Source organism: Leucoraja erinacea, chromosome 6, assembly GCF_028641065.1.
Source record: "Leucoraja erinacea ecotype New England chromosome 6, Leri_hhj_1, whole genome shotgun sequence".
Taxonomy (NCBI): Eukaryota; Metazoa; Chordata; class Chondrichthyes; order Rajiformes; family Rajidae; genus Leucoraja; species Leucoraja erinaceus.
Window position 1 is genome coordinate 87,543,415 of NC_073382.1, and position 10,000 is coordinate 87,553,414.

At 51.9% G+C, this 10,000-nt stretch overlaps 1 protein-coding gene across 2 annotated transcripts in view; it reads left to right on the plus strand.

Moving 5' to 3' along the window:
• Positions 1-10,000, plus strand: part of gdpd5b (glycerophosphodiester phosphodiesterase domain containing 5b) — a 167,377-nt gene that overhangs the window by 98,628 nt on the left and 58,749 nt on the right. For both annotated transcript variants that reach the window (XM_055637551.1, XM_055637552.1), the window contains exon 3: positions 8,217-8,320. In XM_055637551.1, coding sequence (XP_055493526.1) covers positions 8,217-8,320 — 104 coding nt within the window. The remainder of the gene's footprint in view (positions 1-8,216; positions 8,321-10,000) is intronic.

Here is a 10,000-nt window from a genome sequence, read left to right on the forward strand (position 1 = left end):
GACTGCCTGCCTGCCTGCCTGCCTGCTTGACACTAACCACTGGCTGTGATTCGGAGTGGCTGGCACCAGTAATTACACTGGCTCCCCCACCCCCGGGCCTTGGCTGTGTCTCGCTGTCACCCTGCCACCCGTCACCCCCCCCCCCCCCCCCCCCACCCTGCCACAGGCCTCACTTCCCTCCCCGTGCCAGACAGACTGTTATTGTTGTCGGGAGACTGTCTGCTTACAGTGTTTAGCTGGTGCTACAATACTAGGTTTGCGCCTCATCGATCGGTGACCATACTTTGTGTGTGCTGAGACTCCAAAACTTAAATGTGTGGGAAGGAACTGCACACGCTGGTCTAAACAAACACAATTCTTCAAGGAGTGGACATGCTAGATGCAGGAAAAAAATGGGGAGTCCAGAACCGGGGGGGGGGGGGGGCACAGTTTAAGAATCAGGGGTCGGCCATTTAGGACTGAGATGAGGAAAAACTTTTCCACCCAGAGAGTTGTGAATCTGTGGAATTCTCTGCCACAGAGGGCAGTGGAGGCCAATTCACTGGATGTTTTCAAGAGAGAGTTAGATTTAGCTCTTGGGGCTAACGGAATCAAGGGATATGGGGAGAAGGCAGGAACGGGGTACTGATTGTGGATGATCAGCCATGATCATATTGAATGGCGGTGCTGGCTTGATGGGCCGAATGGCCTACTCCTGCACTATTGTCTATTGTCTATTGTACCAAGGTGCAGTGAAATTCTTATACAGATCAGTAAGATTATTACCGTACATGGGCGTTACGGTGGCGCAGCGGTAGAGCTGCTGCCTCACAGCGCCAGGGACCCAGGTTTCATCCTGAGTTTGGCCGCTCATCAGTTCATAAGTGATAGGATCAGAATTAGGCCCTTCGGCCCATCAAGCCTCCTCCGCCATTCAATAATTGCTGATCTATCTCTTCCCTCCCAACCCCATTCTCCTGCCCTCTCCCCATAAACCCAGGGTGCTGTTTGTCTGGATTTTGCACGTTGACCCCGTGACCTGCGTGGGTTTTCTCTGGGTGCTCTGGTTTCCTCCCACCCTCCAAAAGCGTACAGGTTTGCGGCTGTGTGCATGCGGCTGTGTGCGTGTGGCGTGCGGCTGTGTGCGTGCGTGTGGCTGTGTGCGTGCGCGTGCGTGTGTGTGCGTGTGTGTGCGCGTCTGTGTCTGTTCTACTCCGGCCCGTAACCCAAAATCATCCGGCCCGCAGGCATATTTTTTTGTTCCTATTAGTTTCCGTGACTTGGGCGCTACAGCCAGTCCCGGGGCAGGAGAGCTGACCTGGGAACTACAGGCCCTTCTGCCCACCGTGTCCGTGCCGACCAGCATTCACACCGTACACTAGCCCCACCCGACACACTAGGGACAGTTTCCAATTTACCGAAGCACTTATAAACCTATAAACCTGCACGTCTTTGGAGCGTGGGGCAAGCAAGCTGGCAACAGACAATAGGTGCAGGAGTAGGCCATTCGGCCCTTCGGCCCTTCGAGCCAGCACCGCCATTCAATGTGATCATGGCTGATCATCCCCAATCAGTACCCCGTTCCTGCCTTCTCCCCATATCCCCTGACTCCGCTATCTTTGTGAGTCCTTTCTAGCTCTCTCTTGAAAGTATCCAGAAACCGGCCTCCACCGCCCTCTGAGGCAGAGAATTCCACAGACTCACCACTCTCTGTGAGAGAAAGTGTTTCCTCGTCTCCGTTCTACAGCCAGTCCCGAGGCACACGAGTTGACATGGGACTGGCTGTCACGCCCAGCTCACAAAATATGGGGGGGGTTGTACCTTACCTCTCAAAACATGGAGGGGGGGGGGGGAGGGGAGGGGAGGGGCCCTCCCCCCCCCCCCCCCCCCAGGATTTGCACCCATGTGTGGGCGTATGGAACAAGCTGCCGGCTGAGGTAGCTGAGGCAGGGACTATCAAAATGCTTAAGAACAGAGAGCAGATGGCAGACGAGAGACTGTGAATTGAAAGATGTGCCAACACATTGCCCGTCACAGAAGCCGGTGCCAACATACTCCTCCGGAGCAGCTGGATGTATTGAGGGGTGGGGAGGGGTGGGAAGGTGTTGGGGCAGTTGGTACAAGGGGGGGGGGGGGGGGGGGATACACAGAGGGTACCCCAATAATTTGCGTTGGTCCAGGGGAGGACTTGGCTCTTGATGGGAGCCAGCATTCTATACACCCGATGGCTTCTCAGCAAGACTCTCCTCAGCCTGCGGGTACACATGACAGAGGGCAGTTCTGGTACGATGCACCGAGCTAGGCTGCCATCTGATCAAAGATAGACACAAAAAGCTGGAGTAACTCAGCGTGATGGGCAGCATCTCTGGAGAGAGGGAATGGGTGACGTTTCGGGTCGAGACCCTTCTTCAGACTGGTTCGGGATAAGGGAAACGAGAGATATAGAGGGTGATGTGGAGAGGTAAAGAACAATGAATGAAAGATGTGCAAAAAAGTAACGATGATAAAGGAAACAGGCCATTGTTCGCTGTTTGTTGGGTGAGAACGAGAAGCTGGTGCAACTTGGGTGGGGGAGGGATAGAGAGGGAGAGGGAATGCCGGGGCTACCTGAAGTGAGAGAAATCAATATTCATACCACTGGGGTGTGAGCTGCCCAAGTGAAACATGAGATGCTGTTCCTCCAATTCACTCTGACAATGTAGGAGGCCGAGGACAGAAAGGTCAGTGTGGGAATGGGAAGGAGAATTCAAGTTTCCAGCAACCGGGAGATCAGGTTGGTCCACACGGGCTGAGCGAAGGTGTTCCGTGAAACGATAGCCCAGTCTGCGTTTGGTCTCGCTGAGTCTCGCCGATGTATAAGAGTCCACATCCTGAACAACAGATACAGTAGATGAGGTTGGAGGAGGTGCAGGTGAACCTCTGCCTAACCTGAAAGGACTGTCGGGGTCCCTGGACAGAGTCGATGGGGGGAGGCGTAGGGACAGGTGTTACATCTCCTGCAGTTGCAGGGGAAGGTATTGTTCAGTTTAGTTTAGAAATACAGCGCGGAAACAGGCCCACCGAGTCCGCGCCGACCAGCGATCCCCGCACACTAACACTATCCTACTCCCGCTAGGGATAATTTTTACATTTACACCAAGCCAATTAACCTGCAAACCTGCACGTCTTTTGGAATGTGGGAGGAAACCGAAGATCTCGGAGAAAACCCACGCAGGTCACGGGGGGAACGTGCAAACTCCGTACAGACAGCGCCCGTAGTCGGGATCGAACCCAGGTCTCTGGTGCTGTGAGTCTGGCAGCAACTTATAGAAACGCTTACAAAATTCTTAAGGGGTTGGACAGGCTACCATGCAGGCGCTAAGATTGTTCCCGATGTTGGGGAAGTCCAGGACAAGGGGTCACAGTTTAAGGATACCTCGGGGAAATGCCTTTAAAACCGAGATGAGAAGAACTTTTTTCACACAGAGAGTGGTGAATCTCTGGAATTCTCTGCCACAGATCTGGGTACCGAGTTGAGGCCACAGTTCATTGGCTATATTTAAGAGGGAGTTAGATGTGACCCTTGTGGCTAAGGGGATCAGAGGGTATGGAGAGAAGGCAGGTACGGGATACTGAGTTGGATGATCAGCCATGATCATATTGAATGGTGGTGCAGGCTCGAAGGGCCGAATGGCCTATTCTTGCACCTAATTTCTATGTTTCTATGTTAACTCTACCGCTGCGCCACCCTGCCGCCCATTGATTTCATGCAAGCCCTTTGGCTCTTTGGAAACTTCTCATTCCAAGGAGTTAATGTCCCCAATATCTCCGGTTTCCTCCCACACTCCGTAGACGTGCAGGTTTGTAGGTCGATTGGCTCGGTGCGAAAATGTCAAATTGTCCCCAGTGGGTGTTGGATTGTGTAATGCCCCTGTCCCACTTAGGAAACCTGAACGGAAACCTCACGAGACTTTGCGCCCCACCCAAGGTTTCCGTGCGGTTCCCGGAGGTTTTTGTCAGTCTCCCTACCTGCTTCCACTACCTGCAACCTCCGGCAACCTCCCGCAACCTCCGGGAACCGCACGGAAACCTTGGGCGGGGCGCAAAGTCTCCAGAGGTTTCCGTTCAGGTTTCCTAAGTGGGACAGGGGCATTAGTGTACGGGGATCGCTGGTCGACACGGACTCGGTGGGCCGAAGGGCCTGTTTCCGCGCCTCTGAATGAGACGGCTACAAGGGAAACAGACTTTGCGAGTGGGAGAGAGTTTTTCTCAGACAGATGGGGCCTCAGATATTCAGCTGCTATTTATCTAGCTGGTCCCAGCATCAGCGGCCACATGTTTTATTCATGACCACATTGGATCAGCGAAGCTGTGAAGCCCTTTAGTCAGAGGGTGGTGAATCTGTGGGATTCTTTGCCACATACGGCTGTGGAGGCCAAGTCAGTGGATATTTTTAAGGCAGAGATAGATAGATTGTTGATCAGTACGGGTGGCAGGGGTTATGGGGAGAAGGCAGGAGAATGGGGTTAGGAGGGAGATATAGATCAGCCACGATTGAATGGCGGAGTAGAATTGATGGGCCGAATGGCCTAATCCTTATGAGCCTACAGTCCACCAAGCCCACTCTGACCAGTGATCACCCCGTACACTAGCACCATCCCACACACACACACACACACTCAGGACAATGTACAGTTCTTACAGAAGCCAATTAACCTACAAACCTGCATGTACGTCTTTGGGAGGAAACCGGAGCACCCGGAGAAAACCCACGTGGTCACGGGGAGAACGTACAAACTCCGTACAGACGGCGCGCCCGTAGTCGGGATTGAACCTGGCCCTCTGGCGTTGTGAGGCGGTGACTCTACCGCTGCGCCACCGTGCCGCCCAAGGTACAGCCCAGTGTACAAGTGACAATAATAGACCTAAGCTCCGTTCCAAGCAGTTGTTCCAGGTGAGGCAGAGGTTCACCTGCATCTCCTCCAACCTCATCTACTGCATCCGCTGCTCTAGGTGTCAGCTGCTCCACATCGGTGAGACCAAGTGCAGGCTTGGCGATCGCTTCACCCAACACCTCCGCTCAGTCCGCATTAACCAACCTGATCTCCCGGTGGCTCAGCACTTCAACTCCCCCTCCCATTCCCCATCCGACCTTTCTGTCCTGGGCCTCCTCCATGGCCAGAGTGAGTCCCACCAGAAATTGGAGGAGCAGCACCTCATATTCCGCTTGGGCAGTCTGCACCCCAGTGGCATGAACATTAACTTCTCCAATTTCCGGTAGCCCTTGCTGTCTTCTCCCCTTCTCAGCTCTCCCTCAGCCCTTGGGCTCCTCCTCTTCCTTTCTCCTTTCTTCTCCCCCCCCCCCCCCCACCCCTACATCAGTCTGAAGAAGGGTTTTGGCCCGAAATGTTGCCTATTTCCTTCGCTCCATAGATGCTGCTGCACCCGCTGAGTTTCTCCAGCACTTTTGTCTACCTTCTTGATGCTCAGTCTCGCCCCCACTGTCCAACCGTAGTCAAGATAGTTCCATTGTCTAATGCACCAGTTGAGCAAAACTAAACTCCTTGTGTGCTGCTGCTTCATCAACTCAATAACAAGGCCGGCACAGTAGGTGCAGCGGGTATAGTTGCTGCCTCACAGCGCCAGAGACCTGGGTTCAATCCCGACTACGGGTGCTGTCTGTACGGAGTTTGCACGTTCTCCCCGTGACCTGCGTGGGGTTGTCTCAGAGAGCCTCGGTTTCCTCCTACACTACAAAGACATGCAGGTTTGCAGATTAATTGTCTTGGTGTAAATGTAAATTGTCCCAAGTGTGTGTGTGTAGGATAGTGTCAGTGTGCGGGGATCGCTGGTCGGCGCGGACTCGGTGGGCCGAAGGACCTGTTTCCGCGCTATATCTCTAAACTAAACACTCAAATAAGTGTACAAGTGTACAAGGAGCAAAGAGGTCCTTCTGCAGTTGGACAGAGCCCTAGTGAGACCACACCTGGAGTATTGTGTGCAGTTTTGGTCCCCTAATTTGAGGAAGGACATTCTTGCTATTGAGGGAGTGCAGCGTAGGTTTACAAGGTTAATTCCTGGGATGGCGGGACTGCCATATGCTGAGAGAATGGAGCAGCTGGGATTGTATACTCTGGAGTTTAGAAGGATGAGAGGAGATCTCATTGAAACATGTAAGATTGTTAAGGTCTTGGACACGCTAGAGGCAGGAAACATGTTCCCGATGTTGGGGGGGTCCAGAACCAGGGGCCACAGTTTACGAATAAGGAGTAAGCCTTTTAGAATGGAGATTAGGAAACACTTTTTCTCACAGAGAGTGGTGAGTCTGTGGAATTTTCTGCCTCTGAGGGCGGTGGAGGCCGGTTCTCTGGATACTTTCAAGAGAGAGCTAGATAGGGCTCTTAAAGATAGCGGAGTCAGGGGATATGGGGAGAAGGCAGGAACGGGGCACTGATTGGGGATGATCAGCCATGATCACATTGAATGGCGGTGCTGGCTCGAAGGGCCAAATGGCCTACTCCTGCACCTATTGTCTATTGTGTATTGTCTAAGAATCAATGATACAATGGATTAATCTTCTCTTCCTTCCATAGATGCTGCCTGACCCGCTGAGTTAATCCAGAGCTTTGTGTTTTACACAAGATTCCAGCATTTGTAGTCCCTTGTGCCTCCAATAAACAGTGATAGGGGGTTAACGGAGCAGGTTCCAGTCAGGGGTTCGATCCTGACCACGGGTGCTTTAAGTGGGGAGTTTCCATGTTCCCTCTGTGGCCGCGTGGGCTTACTCCGTGGGTGAAAACTGGGCACGGTACTCCAACTGCGTCGTTTTGGAGATTTGGAGGGTTATAGACCAAACGCGGGCAGGTGGGACAAGTACAGATGGGGCATGTTGGTTGGCGTAGGACCAGTTTCTGCAATGTCATACACTCATACAGATTGGAAACAGGCCCTTCGGCCCATCTTGCCCGCGCCGACCAATATGTCCCACCTGTCCATATCCCACCAAACCTGTCCTATCCATGTACCTGTCTAAATGTTTCTTAAACTTTGCAATAGTCCCAGCCCCAACTACCTCCTCTGGCAGCTTGTTCCATACACCCGCCACCCTCTGTGTGGAAATGTTACCCCTCAAGATTCCCCTTCACCTTAAACCTATATCCTCTGGTCCTCGATTCCCCTACTCTGGGCATGAGACTCTACACAATCTTTTCCTCTCTTGATTTTATACACCTTATAGACAATGGGTGCAGGAGTGGGCCATTTGGCTCTTCGAGCCAGCACCGCCATTCAATGTGATCATGGCTGATCGTCCCCAATCAGTACCCCGTTCCTGCCTTCTCCCCATATCCCCTGACTCCGCTATCTTTAAGAGCCCTATCTAGCTCACTCTTGAAAGGATCCAGAGAACCGGCCTCCACTAAGGCAGAGAATTCCACAGACTCACAACCCAAAAAGCTTTTCCTCATCTCCGTTCTTAATGGCTTACCCCTTATTCTTAGACTGTGGCCTCTGATTCTGGACTCCCCCAACATAGGGAACATGTTTCCTGCCTCTAGTGTGTCCAAATCCTTAATAATTGTATATGTTTCAATTAGATATCCTCTCATCCTTCTAAACTCCAGAGTATACAAGCCCAGCCGCTCCATTCTCTCAGCATATGACAGTCCCGCCATCCTGGGAATTAACCTTTTAAACCTACGCTGCACTCCCTCAATAGCAAGAATGTCCTTCCTCAAATTAGGGGACCGAAACTGCACACAATACTCCAGGTGCGGTCTCACTAGGGCCCTGTAGATCTGCAGAAGGACCTCCTTGCTCCTCTACTCAACTCCTCTTGTTATAAAGGCCAAGATGCCATTCGCTTTCTTCACTGCATGCTTACTTTCATTGACTGATGAACAAGGACCCCTCTGATCCCATTGTACTTCCTCTTTTCCCAAATTGACACCATTTGACACAAATTGACACCAAACATGTAATCTGCCTTCCTGTTTTTGCGACCAAAGTGGATAACCTCACATTTATCCACATTAAACTGCATCTGCCATGCATCTGCCCACTCCCCCAACCTGTCTAAGTCACCCTGCATTGTCAAAGCAGTTGGGAAGAAGCCAGTCTTAAAAGTGGAGGTCAAGGATATTAGTCCTTGTAAGCCATGGATTGTACTAATGTTAATCTCTCTCTCTCTCCCTCTCCCTCTCTTTCTCTCCCCCTCCCCCCCCCTCTGTCTCTCCCTCTCCCTCTCTCCGTCCTGGCAGTGGGAGCAGCTGTGGTTCCTCATCCTCTCCGTCACGTTCTTCCTCTCGGTGACGTGGTTCTACTTCTGGTGGGAGGTCCACAATGATTACAATGAGTTCAACTGGTAAGTCGAGTTTGATGGCTGCAAGCTTTCCGCGCTGGTGCAGCGGGTAGGGCTGCTGCCTCTCTCTGCGCCACAGCACCCGGGTTCCATCCTGACCACGGGTGCCGCCTCTACACAGTTTCTACCTTCTCCCCGTGACCACGTGACCGCGTGGGTTTTCTCCGGGTGCTCCGGTTTCCTCCCACACTCCAAAGACGTGCAATTCTCTGCCTCAGAGGGCGGTGGAGGCCGGTTCTCTGGATGCTTTCAAGAGAGAGCTAGATTCGGGTTCTTGAAGATAGTGGAGTCGGGGGATATGGGGAGAAGGCAGGAACGGGGTACTGATTGGGGATGATCAGCCACGATCACATTGAATGGCGGTGCTGGCTCGAAGGGCTGAATGGCCTACTCCTGCACCTATTGTCTATTGTACACGAAACGTCACCTATCCATGTTCTCCACAGATGCTGCCTGACCCGCTGAGTTACTCTGGCATTTTGCGTCTCTCTTCGCATGTAGGAAGGAACTGCAGGTGCTGGTTTACACCGAAGATAGACACGAAATGCTGGAGTAACTCAGCGGGACGGGCAGCATCTCTGGAGAGAAGGAATGGGCGACTTTTCGGGTCGAGACCCTTATACAGACTGGGAATCAGGGGAGAGTTGAAACTAGAGATAGGCACGCAGGTGCAGCAGGCAGTAAAGAAAGCAAATGGTATGTTAGCTTTCATTGCAAAAGGATTTGAGTATAGAAGCAGGGAGGTTCTACTTCAGTTGTACAGGGTCTTGGTGAGACCACACCTGGAGTATTGCGTACAGTTTTGGTCTCCAAATCTGAGGAAGGACATTATTGCCATAGAGGGAGTGCAGAGAAGGTTCACCAGACTGGAGAGAAGGCAGGTACGGGATACTGATTGTGGATGATCAGCCATGATCATATTGAATGGCGGTGCAGGCTCGAAGGGCCGAATGGCCTACTCCTGCACCTAATTTCTATGTTTCTAGAGATATGAAACGCAACAGAACAATACAGGATTTGTGTTCTGCATCTTTTCATGCATCCGATCTCTCTCTAAAAGTAGGAGTTCATTTGCGGGTGATCCTCTGATTGTAAACTCGGTGAAGTGAGCGGGCCGTGCAGATGTGGTAATAATTAGGTTTACATTGGAGTGATGGGACAATTGTTGTGGAGAGCAAATCTTCCCTTCTCGCGGGCCTTATAATTACTCGGTGTTGCAAAAGAGTTATTTATCCGCCTCTGAATGGCCCCATGAACCTTTTGTCATTTAGCCAAGAGTCTTTCATTGTCATTTGTACCAAAATGGAAGCATGAAATTCTAACTAGCTGCAGCACAACAGCCCATGTAGACACAGTCTTTAGTTTAGTTTAGTTTTAGAGATACAGCACGGAAACAGGCCCTTTGGCCCACCGCGTCCACACCAGCCAGCGATCCCCGCACACTAACACTATCCTACACACACACACACACACACACACACACACACACATACACACACACACACACACACACACACACACACACACACACACACATACACACACACTCACACACATGCACACACACACACACACACACACACACACACACACACACACACACACACACACACACACACACACACACACACACACACACACACACACACACACACACACACACACACACACACACACACACAC